The sequence below is a fragment of the Acomys russatus genome, chromosome 15, assembly GCF_903995435.1.
Source record: "Acomys russatus chromosome 15, mAcoRus1.1, whole genome shotgun sequence".
Lineage (NCBI taxonomy): Eukaryota > Metazoa > Chordata > Mammalia > Rodentia > Muridae > Acomys > Acomys russatus.
Window position 1 is genome coordinate 47,372,089 of NC_067151.1, and position 20,661 is coordinate 47,392,749.

Consider the following 20,661-nt stretch of genomic DNA (forward strand, 5'->3'; position numbering starts at 1 on the left):
TATTCTCATAGGGTATCAAGTCTCTTCTTGGCTACTTGCTGTCCTTCCTCTGAGTGCCACCAGGTCTCCCCCTCCAGGGGACATGGTCAAATGTGGGGCACCATAGTACGTGAGAAAGTCGTATCACACTCTCCACTCAACTGTGGAAAATATTCTGACCATTGGCTAGATCTGGGAAGGGGTTTAAAGTTTACCTCCTGTATTGTCCTTGGCTGGTGCCTTAGTTTGAGCGGGACCCCTGGGCCCAAATCTTCCTATCATATTGTTCTACTTGTAGATTTCTAGGACCCTCTGTATCCTTTTATTTTGCTATTTCCCATGCGTCTCTCATTTAGAGTCCCAATAGGATGTCTTCCCCTCTGTTCCAGTTTCCTGGTAAGTGAAAGCTTTCGTGGAACATGCCCCTTGGGCTAATATGCAGATATAAGTGAGTATATACCATTTGATTCTTTCTGCTTCTGGGTTAACTCACTCATTATGATCATTTCTAGCTCAATCCATTTATCCACAAATTTCGGGAATTCCTTGTTTTTAATAGCTGAGTAGTATTCCATAGTGTATATGTACCACAGTTTCTTTATCCACTCTTCTACTGAGGGACACTTAGGCTGTTTCCATGTTCTGGCTATTATGAATAAGGCTGCTATGAACATGGTTGAGCAAATTTTCTTGTTGTGTGCTGGAGCATCTTCTGGGTATATTCCAAGAAATTTTTTTATGAAATACTGGTTGCTGCTGACAAAATGTCTTGCCAATTTAACCAGTTACCTATCGTCAGCATATAGTATAATGTATTTGTAAGGGGAAAGTTAATCATTCAGTGATTTGTCTGGCCTACTCATTTGTCATCTGCTAAGATATGTCTTTAAAGAATTAATCCATGTAAAGTTTGATTGCCTGTTAGTCTATTGCAATTTTCAAATACCAAATGAATCATAAATGAATGTAATTTATATATTGTAGAATTCAAAATGTCTCGCTGATATACTATATGGAAGCCACGTTTTTATTCGTATGAAAAAGTGATTACCGGTTGCCATACACAGCCTCGCTGTACGCATGCTTCCTCAGTTGCTGTGCCCACATCTGGGTAACAGGAGAATCTCTCAGCATCTGATAAAAGTTGATTCCATCTAACTATAAAGTTTTTTCCGAGATTAAAGTTGAGATCTGTAATTGATAGAACCTATGGAAAATACATTAATTATTAATTATTTAACTTGATGTATGTAAAACTAAAACTATGTCAACATATAGCACACAGCAAATTTTCAGAATTATTTATTACCCTGATGTATTTTTTTGAATAACAGAAAATAAATACAAAGACACATTACATCGATACGCAAAACTCTAAGATGAGTATTCAACAACGTGAAAAGACACATCAGAGATTTTAAAGTGACCAATTTACCTTATTGGAAGGATCAAAAGTGAAACTGGGATGAGCTGCCATTTGCTGGTCACTTTCTCCTACTGTAACCTCTGTTACAGTGTTTGTCAGCCCAAGGACTCTGATTGTTTTAAATGCAAGAGCAGTTCCTTCTAAATATGATGAATGTGTGCACGTAACAATCAAGTTATTCTAAGGAAGACAGTATACAATGTAAGATGTCAAGTCCTTTGATATTAACTAAATTTATGAAGAGAATTACAAAAAGGAAATGGTTTAGTCAACCACCACTCCATTCCACCAAAAATAACTCATTTTGTTTGTAAATATGCCCCCAAATTTTATTTATAGAATTAATTATGGTCAGTCATATATAATACCTCTTATCCTAGTCCTTATGTTGAGCAATAATTCAGTATTGTTAGAATAAATAAATCTAACTGCAATGGAAAAAAATCCTTATTCACTAAAAAAAAAATCTTAAATGTGCAGATATTTCTTTTATCTTTATTCCCAAATGAACATAAATTTTCCCTGTAATAGACATATTAAAACATATAATATATATTGGGGCTGGAGAGATGGCTCAGTGGTTAGGAGCACAGCCTGTTCTTCCAGAGGTCCTGAGTTCAATTCCCAGCAACCACATGGTGGCTCAAAACCATCTATAATGTGATCTGATGCCCTATTCTGCAGATAGAGCACTCATATACAACAAATAAATATTTTAAAAAACATATAGGATATGTAAAAAATATTTTACTAGGAATGTTGTTACAGTAGACTTTGAGAAATTCAAAGACTACAATGCACAACTGTTATTATAAATTTATTCTAATATATTTAATAAACACTTTTGTTTCCTCATAATGAAATAAGTTATTTAACAATTAATTCAGCAATTTATTTTTCTGAATTTTATTGAAACTGAAAATTTAAGTACTTCACGGAAGTAGCCTATAATAAATCATAAACTTGATATTAAATATACATATATTTCCCCAAATTACTTACATTAGAAACAGAAAATGTATATAAAATATAAGTTTTGCTTTCTATGGTATCTGAAATTAAAAAAAATAGTTATCAGATAAAAATGAATAATTTATTTATTATTTTACACTTATAAAATACTGAATTCTTTTAACATCTTAGTAATGAAAATCTGTATTTTTTTCTTTTGCATTTCTAATAACTTGACCCTGGTGGTTAATTCTGGTAGTAAGAAAAAAGCAGAAAATTTAGATGGAAATGTGTTGCGAGGCTCTAAGGAGAATTGAAGAGCATCAGGGTGATGTAGATACAATTAAAATATGACTATCATGTACGAAGGGGGGATGTTCTTGATGCCTCAACCCTACACAAACAACTATAAGCAACTAAGGAATGCAGAAAGTGGGAGAAAGCACTCTCCAGGGAATAGCACAGTAATTGGTTATCCTATATGAAATAGTCAGCTCTGAAAACATATATGTACAAACAAGATTATACATAATGAGCAGAAGATATTAACATGCACACAAACAAATCCACACACATATATGTATGTATATATGTATGTAAGTATGCAGCAAAACTCAGTGAAAAACAAGGCTATGAATTTGAAAGAGAACATGAAGGGATATAGAGGAGAGAGTAGAGGGAAAAAAGAAAAAGGAAAAATGATACAACTATAATGCAGTTACATTATAATATCAAAAATTAAAAATATCATCTACAGGAATGTAATTTTTAAATAACAATTAATATATTCATTTTGGTATTTAATATTCTAATTAACAAAGGTATTACACATATAACCTGGTTTAATATTCCATAACTAGAAAAATGGTCTAGAAATTCAGAAGACAAAACTTATTCTAGTCAGTGTATTGGCCGAAGCCTATGATCCCAGTTTTGGAGAGGCAGGAAGTCAGAAAGCCAGAAATGCACCCAGGCTGAGATATATATTACCCTGTCTCCACTATTAAAGCAGTAACAAAAAGTAATATCTTATAAAGCAATACCCTATGTATAAAATTATTTATTTTTTTATGAAGACATGACATAATACAGTTTTATTTCACATTACTATATTATTTCTTAATATTTTCAAAAGAAGAATGACTCTAGAGAGATGCTAAAAACAAAGTTTATTCTATAAATAAATATATTTAGTGAAGGAAATTCAAGAAAACTATGATATGTGTCATACTTCTGCTAAAACAGTCTAACGACGTTGTACGAAAACTAAACTTTAGAAGTAATATGTGAAGAAAAGTGAAGAAAATAAAATATTTGAAAAATAAATGAGTTCACTGGGGTACTATATGAAAATATTTGTGGACACATAATAAACTACTGTTACCTAAGGGTCTCATCTTAATATAAAGGAATTAAACATTTTTTCAAGGTAAATATAAATATAAATGATTAACTATATCTAAAAATTAAAATAAATAGGCATAAATTATATGGTTTAATAAGATGATTCATAATTGTTTTATTAATTATTTTGTTTGTTTCTGGTTATATTAAAATCTCAAAGTATAATCTAAACAATTCCAAATAGTGAATATGGATTTTTTTAGCTTATATAAATTTGAAACTGAAATTAATTAATTAATTAATTGGTTTTGGTTATGGTTTTCATTAATATAATTTCATGATTAAAAGTTCAATAAATTATCAAAAACATTTGAAAACATGACAGATTTCCTATACTTGAAATTCTGGTAAGCTGTAGAAAGTTAAAATATTAATGTAACAAATATCTCATGCATTTGTCAGATATTTTACAATGCACACTCCACAATGTTGATATAACTCACATACACAAGTCAAATTTTATAAGGACATACTAAATTATCATTAGGAATGTATTTCATACGAATAAACCTAAAACACTTAGTCATCAGAATGGATAATTAAGAGCTCACTATGTCAGACTTGCCTTTACTTTCACCATCATCCCAGAAGAAGTCTCCTTTTGCTGTCTGATTTTCATCTAGTGCAACAATAAGTCCTAGAGGATTCTTACGGCTACAATGTAAAATGAGGTTTGTATAGTATTAAAAATCATTTTGTGATCAATTTATAACTTATAACAAATATATTTCAATAAGAACACAGAAACGTATAAATGATTATATTTGTACCTTTCTATATAAATATCATATGAGCAAAGACAATTTATATACACTTTAAAACAATATAAAGTATGGCATTAAGTTGTTGTTGAAGAATATGACATCTGCAAATTTAAAAAATATGTGACATTCTAATGAAAAATTTAAAAGTAAATGTGTCTGAAGAATTTCCAATTTGGGGTACTTGGGAAATTGCTCATGTTACATTGTACATTAATGAAGACTTCTGTATGGTTATCAGCACCAAAATCTAACCATCAGTTTTTGCTCATGGTGTTCATTACAGTAATAGTAGCCGTAACTAAGACAACGATAATTTTAAATGTTGAGAGAAATATATAATAATTTCAAAAATGAAGGCAGTTATCATAGAAATGATTCATGAGGTCAATTAAGCATCCTCATGCTGTGTCCCCATAAAATAGCACTTCTGAGGGTATAGAGTCTGAGCAACTGTTCTACACAGAGCATGTTACGTGCAATATATGTTAACCAAAGTTTGATTCTTTGTTCAGGTTTTTGAGAACATATTCACGACATGGTTTCACAAATAACCCAAGTATGAAACTGCTAACACAAACTGATGTACTCATAGTATTTCCTTAATAAGCGTTTTCAGAAATTAGAGGCTGGCCACTGTTACTGTTGGTGTATAAATTTGTAAGAATCTGAGTCCCAACATACATGGAATTTGAAGTCCAGGTACCAGCAATAGTTCATACAACACAAAGTATCCTGACCATTTATCACTGTGCAATGATCCTGTATTTTACCTTGCTGTTGTTGTTACATTAGGCTCCTGAGTGGGGATGATATAACCTCCTCTGAGATGTATTCCTATTTTATCTTTTGGAAGGTACATGTCAACCCTTTGCTTTCTCCATGACTTTTTTTCACCCTAATCATTAAAGAACACATTATTTTTATTATTGATGTGGGTTTTAAAACATGCTTTATAATGATTCTGAGTTATACATTTTACTTACTTATCATTTATTTGTTTATAACTACGGACAGAAAATAGTTTTCATTCTGTTTTCTATGCACAGCAAAATCAGTTCATTTTCTTCTAAACTAAAAATAATAGCATACAGAGAAATACTTTCCACCTACAATAATTAACAATTACACCCATATTATATTCTTCTCCTATCATGCTCCTAGTAAACATGTTTCTTAATTCAGACTGCCATTTGCATTTTAAAAACATTCATCTTCCGCGTGGCTTTGTCATTCAATAGAATTCCCTCTTGTCTTAACCATTGTACTGCAGAAGACAAGATTTCACTATTTTAATGTGTGGATAGGAATGCATTGTATACAAACCACATTTTCTTTATACATTCTTCAACTGGTGAACATGCAGCTGATGAGATAAATTACTATCAGAATAGTACAACCATAAGTATAAGAGTATATAATTTTGAAACATTCCTTCCACTATCATGTATACATTCCAAAATAATATAATTTAGTCATAAGGCAAATCTGTAAAAAAATTAGATAATTTCTGTCTTGTTTTACAGAAGGGAAAGCAAAAGGAGGTTTTTGTAGGTGATACCAAAATACAATTTGATGGAAGAAATAATAAATAAATACCAATTCCTATGCCAGAATTGTTAACTATTGTTCAAAATGGAGGATCAGAATTGCAAGTTTCCTACTTCAAGCAAGAATAACTGTTAGTAGGGAGGGCTGAAAAGAAACAAACAGCAGGTAATGATAACGGAGGAAAATATAGTAACTACAATGATTTGACCAGTACAGAATTGATACGTGCTGTGAAACATTACACTGAGCTCATTTTTTAAAATAATTTTTATATGTCAATCAAAGCACCATACAAAGTGCTTGAAGTGAAAATATCACCTTATGTGTTCAGTACACAATGAATACTTTTATAATACTACCACATCCCTTTATATATATATGTGTGTGTGTGTGTGTGTGTGTGTGTGTGTGTGTGTGTGTGTGTGTGTGTGTGTTTAAATTAATAAAGAAGTTAGTAATAGGAAAATGATGTACACAAAGTTTTCTTGCCTTTGGAAAATATTTTCAAACATTCTTTCAAACCAAAGTCCTGATCAACCAAATAAGTAATATGTGAAATACAGTCACTTTAAAAATATTGTCAATTTAAAAATAATCTGAATCTGAAGAAGTCTTAGTAATCCTATTTCTAAAAAAATAAATAAATAAATAAATCAAGGAATTGTGTTTAGAAATTTGTGAATACTATTATTTTGGCTGTTCCAGCTGGCAATGAAATACATTAAAATGACTTAGTTTTTTATTTAAAAACATGTAAGCCTTTCTGGAAAAAAGAAAAATATGTTATGACATAATAAATAAGTTTCCATTCCTTTCTAAAATACTCTATTAATTCCATTTAAATAAAAATATATTTGTATGTTAAAATATGACTTGTGTAATGAAGAATAACGGTGCACTAGTTTTTACACAACCCTCCAGTTGGGAAATATTTCTTACAAATATCTCAAAACTCTCAAACATTCATGCACTGTATCTATGAAAATGGCCTTGTGATATATATACACATATAGTGTTACTTACCGTTTCATAATCATACCAGGTAGCATCAGGAATATATGCACTCACAGTTTCTGCTCCCTAAATGAAAGAAAATCAGTAGAAATATTCAAAAATATATAGTATGCATATAAATTATACACAATTTTAAATCATAATTCTTAACAAAGACTCTTATTGTTTAGAATTTCTTTTGGGTATTCGATTTTTAGATATTCCAAGTATTGTTTTAGATTTTCCATTTTTCCAGAGGAAAAAAATTTCTCTGTTATTTTCCTCCAATAGTTCTGAATTAAGAGCTTTAAATTATCCTGTAAAGCACACATTTACATGGCAAAGGGGATACTATTTGGGTGGCAGTTATAATTCATGTATGCACTTGCATTGTTATAAAACACATGTCTGCCATGATATAAAATGTCCATTTCTACATACCTATATTGACACTAGAGTTTGGAAACAGAAAATAAATGTATCTAATCCCCCTTTTTTTGTTTTACATAGTCTTAAGATAAGCTATTTTACATGGCAGTTTCACTCACATCTTAGAAAAATTGCAGTTTATGGCTTCGTAAGTGCAAGCTAGTTATTATTATGAGCTTTGAATGCAATAAATACAAATTTCAGTATAAAACTGACTACACACAACCTCCTCTCTGTTGTTTATATTTATTTCCATTATATTTATTATTATATTTATATTATTTATTACATCTTTAATAACCTAAATATACTACAACTTTATAAGTTTCAAAACTCTTTGCATTTTAAATTTCAGTGAGAGATTGTGAGCTTGAAGTAGTTCATTGAATAATAAGTTTTACCCATGTTCATAAGAACCATGTACCTATATGGCTAAGCAAAATTTCTTTAGTCCAAAAATATAAAATATCTGTAAAGCCTACCTGTTTCAAAACAGGAGTGATAAGTAGTGCAGGGCCCCATAGAAACTGAGTGTCCTCAATCCAGCTGTTTTCATCTTCATAAAACCTTAGAACAATTGGAACATTTGAGACATAATATTGCAAAACAAACAGAACTAAAATGCTTATTTTCTTTATCTTTTCAGTCCTTCCCTGAGAATCATTATCTTAAATTTATTTTTAACGCGTCATTTTGATGCAATAGTTCTAATGTAGTTCCTATGACAAACAGGAAGGAAGAGAGACAAGAGAAGAAGCAGGATTCAAATTGAGGAAGGAGTGGCTGGCATTAGTGCTTTCCATACTTAATAAAAAAACAACCAAAAAAGTAACTACACATATATGGGTTCTTTCATAGTATAGTAAACAACTTGATACTTGTAAATTTCTTGTAAGGCAGGTTTCAGAATTGTTTCATAAACTATTTTAAATATTTTATCCAACAAAAGGAGCATTAAGTCATTTCCAGAGATACATAATGTTTATTCGTAACATAAAAGCATGTAGACAATGTACATTTTTGTAACTAAAACACACTATTCATCTATTGTATCAACACAGAGTTGTCACATTGTACTAAACCACACTACTGATATATTGTAACATACAGGATTGTTACATTTTTTGGTAACATTAACTTTAACCTTTCCTATTAATATAGTCTCCTTAACCTGGTTTACATGTAGTTTTTGCTACATATACAGGATTTTACTATCATTTATAGTTTAATCCTGTGCACCAGAAAATTAATTATATTTAGTACAACCATTATACATATCCTAAACGTTTCTATAAAACTAGAAAAAATAATATCTAAGATCCCCTTTTATATTGATTTTGTTTTATTAGTGTTCAAATATACTTTTATTGCAATTGTTCAATGTGCGTGCATGTGTGTGTGTATGCACATGTTTTTAATGTATGTGCGTGTGCATGCACATGAGTGAACAAGTGCACATGGCCTTTCGCACATGTAGAAACCACAGAAAGGTCTTTTCCTCTATTTGTTCTTTGTCTTATTGCCTTGAGCCAGGTATCTCATTGAACCAGTAGCTCAACATTTAGACTAGGCTAGACTGGCAGACCAGCTGGTTCTTTAGTCCATCTCTCTCTGCGCTACTTAATATTGCAGTTACAGACAAAATCATCCATATCTAGCTTTTTGTGTGTGTTCTTGAGATTAGAATTCAATCTCCCCCCGTTGTTTGCGTAGTGAGATTTCTAAACCCCCAAGACAGTTTTCTAACCCCTTAAATCACAATTCTTACTCAGAGTTCTCTATACTCACTCATGAAGAAAGGGCCTTGCCACTGTCTCACCGAACATGTGGGCTCTATAGAACAGGGTGTAGAGGAAAGGAAGTAAAGTATAACGGATGGTTAAGTAGTGCTTCGATGTCTTTACCAAAAGAGAATCTGGGCCAAAAGATGCAGGATCCTGCTCCTGTACAATATTAAAAGAAATCAAAAGGAAAATGTAAAATTAAATAAACATTTAAAAATGAACCGTTTTAGTTACTGTTTGAATTTGAGCTCTACTATGAATAGTTAAGGATCATCCCTATTATTATGCCTTTATGTTTGAATGTTGCAGGCCTTGTATCTTCAGTTGTATTTTAATTAAACTCTAGTTTAAAGTATGCATTTATCACTTAAATATACATATTAAAAAAATGAAAAATAATCAAACATAAGTTCAAACTCTTAGTTGTTTTTGTATGATTCTAATGTTTCATGTTCTCAAAACCTTTGCCAAATAACCTGTGGTCCATTTCATACATAATATATACATTTGATTTTGTGCTCAGCTACATGGCATACTTTGACCGATAGCATGCAGGTAGTGCATGCAAGGACAGGCATGGAATATGCTAAAGATTATCTCCTATGTACAGCCACTGGCCTTAGAAGGAACAGAAATAATCTAGGGTTTAGAAACACAAGGAACAATATTCCTGGCCAGTTAGCAAACTTCAGCGTTGAAGTCCAACACTCCTCCTGAGACCAAAAACCCTCTACCTAAGATACAAGTTACTCCCAGCACCAAGGAGCACTGCAAGGATAAAGCTTGCTGACACATTTTGCTAGAGAATCACAGAATTTACTAAGGATCCCATTAAATTTACAGTGAAATAATACTCTCTGTTTAGTAATCCCAGCCTCAGAATAGACCGTGACACTGCTATGGTCGACTCTACTCTGGGGATTCAAGAGTCTTCCACTGGTCCTGTCCACATTAACATCTTTTCCACTAAGCTGGAAGAGTCTGTTAGAACGCAGCTGCTGGATGACTCTCCCTGCTAAATCACAGCCATTCTTCAGCTTCGGTCTTGAACAGAGGATTGAAAAGTCTTTCCATTCATCTAATCATTATGTTGTCATTTATGTGAATTTTACCAACTAGTCATTAATATATATATATATCCTGGCACGCCATTTACTTTTTAGAAAACTCAAATGAGTGCAGAATTTTATTCCTCAGAAACGTCTTTGTGCACATTTTGGCTCTGCTGTCTGAAGTTCCCTTAAAGCTTGACCTCTTCTACTGACACTTCTCTGTGGAGCTAAAGTTTTGTATGAGAGCAACATATGAACATGTTTCTCTTTAAAAATGTGTCCATAAACACAGAGGAAGGGGATACAGACTATCCAGTTGAGACAGGATAGGCTGTGGTTAGAAGGTGGAGGAGGAGGACGCCAATGGTCAGAGGTCTACGGGAGGGGAATAGGACAGAAGAGGGAAGGTGGGTGGCAACAGGAAGATAATAGTGAGATAATGTGATATGTAAAGTAAAAATTTAAAAAAACAATAAACAAATATAAATAAATAAAGACATGTACCACCACAAAAAAATGTGATATGAATAAATTATAATTTAAAAAGTTCATGATAGCCACAGCATGTCAATTTCACTTGAGAATAGCTGATTAATTTTTCAGCCACTTTATTTCTACCAGCTCAGACTCTTTAAAAGTTGGTTTTAAGTTTATTGACTTCTTCAATGAACTCTTCATAATCATCACAAAATAACTTTGGGATCAAATCATGTTGAAAGTGTCTTGAAATTTTTGTTTTCCTTTTGTGAAACACAGCAAAGAATCTTGCAAGAATGTGATATTTCATTATACCACAAACTGAAACATTCCAGTTGGAATCCAAGACAAAAAAATGGTATGAATACATTTTGTCCTGTGATTTCCAAATTTGTCCATTGTATACATAAAACATATTGGCATTGAGAACTGATTTTCAAACATTTGTTGATAAAACACATTCATATTTTTGACCTTACCTTATTTATAAAGATGGAAAACATTGTTTAAAAAGACAGTTGTGCCACCCACAAAACTTTCCATTCAGCCAACCAATGACTAACATAACTGACATCTGAATAGCTTTACCCAACAGTGGATAAAAACAGATGGAGAGACCCACAGCCAAACATTATGCTGGATTCTTGGAGTCTTACGGAAAAGGGGGAGGAAGGATTAAAAGAGCCAGAGAGTTCAAAGACACTAAAAAAATACCCTACAAAACTAACCTGGGCCCAGAGGGCCCCACAGAGAATAAACCACCAAGCATAGAGCATCCATGGGATGGATCTAGGCCTGTAACACACACATATAACAAATGTACAGCTTTGTCCTCATATGGGACATCTAGCAGCAGGATCAGGGTCTGACTCTGACTCTGTTACCTGACTTTGCATCTCCCTTTCGCCTAAGCGGACAGCATTGACTAGCCTCAATAGAAGATGTGTCCAGTCCTGCCTGATATGCCAAGGCAGGTTGATATCCATGAGAGGTCTCCCCTTTTCTTAGAAGAAAGGGAGGGTGTGTACTTTGAGGGGAGAGGAGAGCGAGAGGCTGGGAGAAGAGGAAGGAGGGGAAGTTCAGATCCAGAATATATAAGGTAAATAAAGTAATTGATGAAAAATATAAAATAAAAATATAGTTGTGTTAGTTTCAAATAATGAGAAACAAGAGTCACTTACCTTATAGCCTTCAGCATTGTGGTTTCTAGAAAACGGATAAAAGGCTCCTAGTTGCATCCATCTTCTACAGAGTTCTTCTGTTGTGTCAGCTACAAATCCACAGATGTCTGCACCTACCTAAACAACAGTGTCAGTGTTGGCATTCTACTTTGCCTAGGCCATCCCATTTTATACACCATTAGCATTGCTCAGAGTATACACCATTAGTTATACGTGTCCTCTAAACTGGTTTTTCTCTCCATGTTTGATTCTTCTTTTAATTATCTACATTATTCTTATTCTTTGCTCTTAATCCCATTCCTTTCTTCACTTCCCCACCCAAAACATTCTTATTTCTCATTTTCAGAATTCTTTTTCATGGTCAGGCTGAATTTTATCAGTGATTTACATGAAATGTGTCTCACCAGTGCTTACCTTTAATCTCTCTAGTTTCTGTTTAGGTTGAGTGAGGTCTTTTGAAGTGTTTGAGTATATGGAAGTTTCTCTCTTAGTATTGCTTATCAGAAACATTACTCAAAGTTTTCTATTCTTGGTTTTTTTATTTGCAATAGGTGTTATAAATTTAATATTAATCAATTAAAGTTATATAAATTGAAACTATCATTTTCTCATATGTTGGTTGCTTTCTACTTATAAACTTTAAGATATTGTTTGAGTACCAAAAATTTAATTTCCTCTTAATCCAATTTATATAACATTCCTGTGTAAATTGTGACAAATATGTTTTAAGATATTATTTTAATGACATGTCATAAATTATCTTCTTACATTTTCCTTTGAAATAGTAAAACTTTATTTAAATCTCATGTCTTTTATATACATGATATTGATATAGTTTTACAGAAAATGTAAAATTGCAATGTGTTATTCTGTTTTTTTAATGTACAACTAATCATTCATATGAATACTTGATATTTTATTTTAGATATCTGCAGTGACATGGATCACTAGGAAAGTACATATAAATACATGAGTCAGTGTCTTTTTTTTTTTTTAATAATAATAAACCTAGTTGGAAACCTACAGACCATATTCAATGTGTTAATTATTTCTTTATCTGGCAGGGCAAAACATTGTGCAGTAAATTTGAATTTCAATTTGGGGAAAGTTCTTGTTTCTAGTATAGCAGTTCTTATTTGCATATGTTGAATAATTAATTCAATTCTTTTAGTATATCTTTGTAACTTCTAACCTTTACAAATCTTAAAGGGAGAAAGGAAAAGAGGCATAAAAGGAAGGTAGGTATTGGAATGCATGTGGCTTGTTCAGACCAAGAAGGTGATCTGAAAGATTGGCTTTAGGAAACAGGCTCCCAGCACAGATAGGGAGTGGCAAAAGAAACCCACGTCTAGTTAGTAGCAAATAGCTCATGGAGAGAAACTCTCCATGCCTCTGTAGATTGGCCTACACCAATGTACATCCTAGCTATACCATATGAACTCAGTATGTTTTACTATTGCAGACATGAGGATAAGTCGTAGAGGCTTTGCTTGACAAAGTTCCAGAGACATCAGATTGTCAAAATGATCTCTAGACATCTATAACAGCTGTTGACAAAGTTCCAAAGATCTCCAGCTGCACCTAAATATTATGTATGGTCCAGGTGTAATGTTGTTTAGAAAGCCATTATTTCTCCTAAAACTGTCTTTCTTTTCTCTTTATTTACAGCTCTAAAGAAAATCACACAGGGAAATCATTTTCCCGCAGAGAATATTGAAAGAGGGCATCTGTCCAAAGACTTGAGACAATGATAGAGTTTTTTTTTTTTTTTTTTTTTTTTTTTTTTTTTTTTTTTTTTTTTTTTTTTTTTTGCTCTGAGCATCGAAGCAGAAACCACATAAAAGAAAGTTAAAACCTGGACATAGCACTACCTGGCTAAATATTGTTACTTGTAGAAATGTTTCTTTAAGGTGGACTTGGAACATCATGGTCTACAGATATTTTACAATAGAGGACCCCTTGGCAGTTAGCCTAGGCTTAAATAGCACACCTGTTGGTCTGGGATTGGAAGTAGGTCAAGTTTTCTCTTTAGAGAACATTTAGCTCAAGCTATGTCGCTATGACCATCTTTTAAACATATTGGCCTTAGCACCAGGGAAATATATGATTAAACATTCCTGTGTATTATTTTTAAAAATAACGATCAGGTCATGCTGACCATTGCTTGATAATTGCTTGATTTTTGTGGTAGGTTACAGAAGTTTTTGTATTCCCATGTTACTCTGTTGGTTTTTGATTGCCCTAGTGATTGTAAAGATGGAAAAAAATAATGATGTAATCTGTAAGTAAAGAAAATTGAACTTCAATTCAATAAAATACTGGAGTTGGCCCAAGGCGAGAGGGCAAACACGTAACAGACATGAGAGAGTAAGCTAGAGTGAGAAGAGCAAGAAGAAAGATAGAGAGATGGGGAACAGCAAGAGCGATAGACAGAAGAGGAAGAGCAAGCAAGGAAATTAGAAAGATGGGAAATATCAAGCAAGGAGATAGAAAGATGGGTAACAGCAATCAAGAAGATAGTTAGATAGAAGGACAGCAAGCAAGTAAGTGAGCAAGGAGCAAGGGGTCAGACAGACAGCAAGCAAGACAGAGATGAAGAGAGATAGATAGCCAGAAGAAAAGAGATGCTAGGTAGCAAGACCTTCAGCTTATACTGCATATCCCTAAGTTTCTTAGTATTTCTTCTTCCTCCTTTCCTCAACCTCTCCTCAGCAACTAGTTCCTCTAGCTAGTTGTTCAACCAACAGTTGGTTTCCCTTAACTAGCCATTCACGATCTGCTCAATTCTTTCTACCATGGATCCACCTCTTTTCTCTTCTCTTTGTCATTCTTGGTGCTGGTCTCCTGGAGCAGCATTTTACAATTTGCACATGATGCTGGGAGGGAAATGTGGGGCGATAGAGGAAGTGTGAAGGAAGAGAATGGAGAGTGTGTTTGATCAAAAGACGTTATAGACATATGATATTTTCAAATTAAGAACAGAAGTGTGGGGTCAAGGAGGATGAATGAGAACAAGGGAAGATAAATAAGAGCAAAAATATAGTGACAGAAATGAAAACATTAAGAAATATAATTCAAAAATTAATGTCTTATATTTCACTATCAGTGTTTATTGTTCAAAGAAAAATTTTTGAAATCCTATTTTTTTGCTAGCACATGATTTAACTTGATGTGTTTGTTCAAATTTTCAAATAGTCACTTTGTATATTTGATTATGTTTCACTTTATTTATTAAAATAACTTGCTTCTTATTATACATTTTAGGTTAATTACTTTCATTCTTCTATATTTGAATGTATGTACTAAAATTTGCATGATTTGTGTATTTGATTTTTGGTTTTCTTTGCCTACATATATTTTATTTTATCTTATTTCATCTCATTAATTTTTATTTTTCAAGGTCTTGCTATGGAATACAGTTTATCCTTGATATTCAGAAATCTAGTCTGACCATGACTATATCTTCCCTAATGCTGAGATTGCAGACATGCCCACCATGATCTCCTGTTTGTGGATTTGATTGATTTAATATTCATGACTATAAGTTTTCCATATATTTGAAACCATACACTCTTTGATTAAGTACTATAAAATTACTACCATTCAGTTATAAATTCATTTATCCTTTCTTTTCTGAAAGTCAGCCGATATTTGTTTGAATGCATATATTTATATACATATATATATCATGATAATGTATATCTTTACTTTCTAAATTCAATATTGAATGTGAAAGTCACCTTGCTAAATTAGGTTTGGGGTGTTTTATATATATATATATATATATATATATATATATATATATATATATATATATATATATATATATTATGCTAGCTGCTTGTTAGATTTATCAGACTTTTCATATTTAGAATTTAATTTTTTTCTCTACCTTAAAATTTTTAAACATTGTTCTCTGCCTACTTTTGACTAGAAGTAAACCATCTTACCAATGGCATGCCAAATAAACCGAACTCCAGCATTCCAGTGATGGACCACTCCATCTGCTCCCATGAGGCAGTGTTGTCTCCAAGCCAATGAGCAGCATACTTTCCAGAGCCAGCAAAGGTTGAGCGGGTGAGGATGAAGCTTCGCTTATTAGGAAAAACTTTTTCCACAGCTCTAAAAATACAGTGAAGTTAAAAAATAGGTGTTTCTCTAAAAATATAATTAATTGCATTAATTTAAAATACTAGCTTTGTATATTTGATCCTTTTTTTCTCACACAAGACAATATTTAGAAAATTTTGTGAAAATTTAGCATTAGTTTTGCTATTAGCTACCAAAATGTAGGTCATTTGAGTACATAAAAAGAATGTCTTTGAAAAGGACTAACATTTTGAATAGTTTAATCTATTACAAAATTGAAAGCATAAATGTGTACTGGAAATTAGCACACTTGAGAAAATTTTAACATTTTCTAGTAGTCTAATATTATTTTTCTATCCTCTATCGGCACCTATGCATTAATGATAGATTTCTCTCAAAGTGAAGTGCTCATAAGCACAAACAAACAAACAACCTAAAAGCACTTTAAAATATGACATCAACAAGGTTCCCTTTGTAAAAATATGACACGTTCACATGCATTTTCCATATTATAAGCTGTTTGTAATGAACCATAAGATATTGTTGTTTTTTTATTCAATAATGTACCTACTCTTAAAAATGTAATATTTAGACAGGCCTGGTGGCTCATGCCTTTAATCCTAGCACTTGGGAGAGACAGGGTCATCTTTGTGAATTTGAGGACAGCCTGGTCTAAACAGCAAGTCCAGGACAGCCAATACATAGAGAAATCGTGTCTTGAAAAACCAAGCCAAAGCAAGCAAGCAAACAAACAAACAAACAAACAAAAAAACCCAAGAAAACAAAACAGTAATGTTCCAGACTGCATGTGATCCTATTAATTTATTTTTAAATGTTATTAATTAAGATAGAATTATAATACTTTCCCTGCTCCCTTTCCCCTTCCATCCTTCCCCATTCTTGGCCTTTACATTCAAGTCCATAGCCTATTTTTCTGGTTCTAATTATTATTTGCTGGTGTGCACAAAGAAAAATACGAATACTACAAAGACAGACAATATACAGTAGTTTGAGTTCAATATCATTTGAACACGTACATAAAGAGAATGTCACAAGTATATTGAGATCAATCTGGGTCTAATAAGTTACTGCTCTGTAGAATATTTCAGAACACTAGCGAAGAAAGAGATTCATTGTGTACTGGTTACCTGCTTCTGTTTTGTGCCTTGTTCCTTATTGAACTATGCTCTATTACTTAAAACTAAATTTTAATTGAAACATTTGTTTTCCAAGATAAAGAGCAGTTGCTGTATGACCGTTTCCTTAAGCCAGTTGAAAATTTCATGATTAATAAAAACAAACAGAACATTAAAAAATGATCTCTGTGAATTAAGCAAGTCTTGGCTAAATAAAAATGTCATGTAATTATTGATACCTTATTAATATTGATAATTAGTAATCACTACTGAAAATCAACGTATCAGTATTAGTAAAAATAGAAAGATATTTCAATACTGTGGTGTTTTACCAAAAAAAAATCCTTTTTTTTCTTTCTTTCTCTTGCAACTTTCTATTTAAATTAATAAACTTCCAGAACACATGTCTAAACAGACTGTAGTGGGTTATTGAGTTTCTGCAGGAAATGTTACTTACTTCTCTGTGGCTATAGCCATACTGTAGCCATACAGGCTGTGGACATCATACTGTTTCCCCCAGTACTGCACAGCATCCATGCAAAGGGTTTTGGAATACATAATTTTGTCAAGAATACCTTTCAGAAAATAATATAAGAAACATTCTTGTGAGATATTTTATAATAACTTTTGTATGTCTTTTACGTATACATTTATATTGTTACACATACATAAACTACCCACAGCAAAAAGAACCATGAAACAGTCAGGAATTATATATATATATATGTTACATTCATAGTGTTTTCGCTGTTTGTATGTGGCAACCTTGAAGAAAACACCTTTCCTATCTTGGTGTGTCTAAAATTGTGAAAGTAAATCAATATCTATCATATCTTGTCATTATCAACTGTTTTTACAGTGTGTTCTACAACACTTAATCAAAAAATCACAAAATACTACATTTCTTTAAACAATATAAAATTAGGTTTCTGCCTTATATTCCTGTGATTATTGAAAAATTATTGTAGCTACAATAAGTGTAAACACGTTACACATTAATTGCATTACATTTAAATGTGTTTTAATATAACTAAACGATACATCATTTTAATAAAAAAACAATAGGAAATAGTCATTGATAAGTAAATTGCAATTTACACATTGACATTGTGAAGCATTTGTTAAATACTAATTTCGTCATTTTTAGTACACTTTGGTTTAAATGTGATTATGCTTAGGAGCTGGGGAGATGGCTTAGTAAGGAAACTTCTCAGCACACAAGCATGAGGACCTCAGTTTAGATCCCAGCACCACATGTGAGCTATACGTGGTCGTGAACATCTGTCCTTCTAGCATTGAGACACAGACACAGATGGATCCCCAGAACTCTGTGTGTGTGTGTGTGCATGTGTGTGTGTTTCACCACATCTATCAGCAAGCTCTAGCTTTAGTGAAGAAATCTTGGCTCAAGAAATGAGTTTGAGGAAGGTTGTCTCAATAATTGTAATGCTTTCTGTGCAAAATTAAGTGCCCGAATTTAGGTCCAGCACTCTCATAACAAGATGGATGTACCGTACAGGTCTATAACTCAATGCATTGGAACAATAATCACTAGGGTTAGCTGAGAAAATGTGAGGCCCAAGTTCATGGAGAAAACCTATGTGTAAAACAAACAGAGGGTGATAGGAGGATTAAGCAAAAGCTCTCTTCTGAGTTCCAAACATTGGCACAGGTATATGTGTGTGCATATACTAATATAATCATAACAAATTTACAAAATAACATTTAGAGTAATCATGGAAAAAATTGGCATGTTATTTTACACATGAGGTCATATGTACACACATGCAATTATATACAGGAACAAACAACACACGGAAAAAGTAATTAAATAAAAATATAAGGTAGAGATAAGAGAGAAGGACTTGAGCATAACATATATGAACATTAAAACATATATGCATGCATACAACACATACATAACTAAGTGGTACATCAATGTAACCTTAGGTGTGTTATATTTGACAAAAGAAAATAAAGATCATTAATTTAGGATTAAACTCTGGTACCCCATATTTGACCACGTTGCCTGGATGGGGAGGCCTGGTGGCACTCAGCAGAAGGGTAGCAGGCTACCAAAAAGAGATTTGATACCCTATGTCCATATAGAGGGGGCGGATGTCCTCCTCAGTCACAGACATAGGGGAGGGGAGCAGGGTGAAAGCTGGAGGGAGGGAGGAATGGGAGGATACAAGGGATGGGATAACCATTGAGATGTAATATGAATAAATTAATTTTTAAAATTATAACAAAATTTGTGATTTAGAAATCTTTTTCAGAATTTATTAGCTAACAAAAATTTTCTCTCAATCATGGGTCTTTGGGTAAGAAATTAAAATTTACCAGGAGTAAAAGGAGGGTAATTCAGTTCATTTGGAGTACACCCTTTCAGAGAACCTTGAATAAAGCTGGAAACTTCATTCATGTCCTAAATAGAAAAGAAAATAAATACCAGTAGTTAAAAATAATGTATAATTTATTTTTTATGCTATTTAAAAATAAGACATCCTTGAAATTGTTTTATTTCTGGAAATATATATATACACACACACACACACACACACAGGATGAATATACTGAGACAAGTACTTTAGACTGGAGTGTAAATTTTTAAATGTTGGAAGTATCTCTTATTTTTCAGAATTATGAAATGACACAAAGCACACCTATACATTCAACAAACCCCTTTTACATATTTTTGTCAGCCTTCTAAGTGTAATTTTCCTATGCCCATTTTCAGATATTCATTCATATACATATTTGATGCTTACAAGTAGTTATCTAGTTTTCATCATGATCTCAGCCCATTGCTGGTACCTATATTCAATTAGTCAATGGCTCCTAAACTGTCACAGGATGTGTGTGTGTGTGTGTGTGTGTGTGTGTGTGTGTGTGTGTGTGTGTGTGTGTGTGTAATATGAGAAGCATCATAAAAAACCTTGTAAGTTTTTATAAGAAATCTTAATTTGGCTTGATTTTCTTCTAAGAATGTGTTAAAATTTTTGTTTTGGAAAAGACGTCGATAATTTAATTTAAGTTATGTGTGATGGATATTCGTAGTTGTCAATTGGATTACAACTGCAATTAACTAAAACTCAAGCAGCTCAATACACCTTAGGGGCTTTACTTAATTAAATCATTTAAAGTCATTAAATTAAGATCCACCTTAAATCTGGGCCACACCTTCTGGTGGAAGCTTATATAAAGGACAGGATAAAGTAAGTGTTTGCTTTTGGCCTGCTTCCTTTGCGCTAGCTTCACTGGTATTGAAGGCCACATTTTTTGAGGATGCTAACATACACTGAATATTAGCTGAGACATCCAGCTTTGTGGACTGAACAACCACTGTATCCTCAGACTTCCATCTGGAGAGTGGGAAAGAAAGATGATGTGAGCTTGAGTTGAGGCAAATGATTCTTGGAGCAGTGACTCTGCTTATAAAAAGTTT

General features: G+C 32.7%; 1 protein-coding gene across 1 annotated transcript in view; it reads right to left on the minus strand.

The window, feature by feature from the left end:
• Positions 1-20,661, minus strand: part of Si (sucrase-isomaltase) — an 87,547-nt gene that overhangs the window by 38,295 nt on the left and 28,591 nt on the right. Inside the window, exons 13-24 of the mRNA XM_051156839.1 lie at positions 19,557-19,641; positions 17,671-17,788; positions 15,939-16,110; positions 11,989-12,105; positions 9,283-9,437; positions 7,977-8,061; positions 7,096-7,152; positions 5,295-5,419; positions 4,326-4,414; positions 2,408-2,457; positions 1,415-1,585; positions 1,031-1,186 (exon numbers count right to left, since the gene is read on the minus strand). Of these exons, the coding sequence (XP_051012796.1) occupies positions 1,031-1,186; positions 1,415-1,585; positions 2,408-2,457; positions 4,326-4,414; positions 5,295-5,419; positions 7,096-7,152; positions 7,977-8,061; positions 9,283-9,437; positions 11,989-12,105; positions 15,939-16,110; positions 17,671-17,788; positions 19,557-19,641 (1,380 nt within the window). The remainder of the gene's footprint in view (positions 1-1,030; positions 1,187-1,414; positions 1,586-2,407; positions 2,458-4,325; positions 4,415-5,294; positions 5,420-7,095; positions 7,153-7,976; positions 8,062-9,282; positions 9,438-11,988; positions 12,106-15,938; positions 16,111-17,670; positions 17,789-19,556; positions 19,642-20,661) is intronic.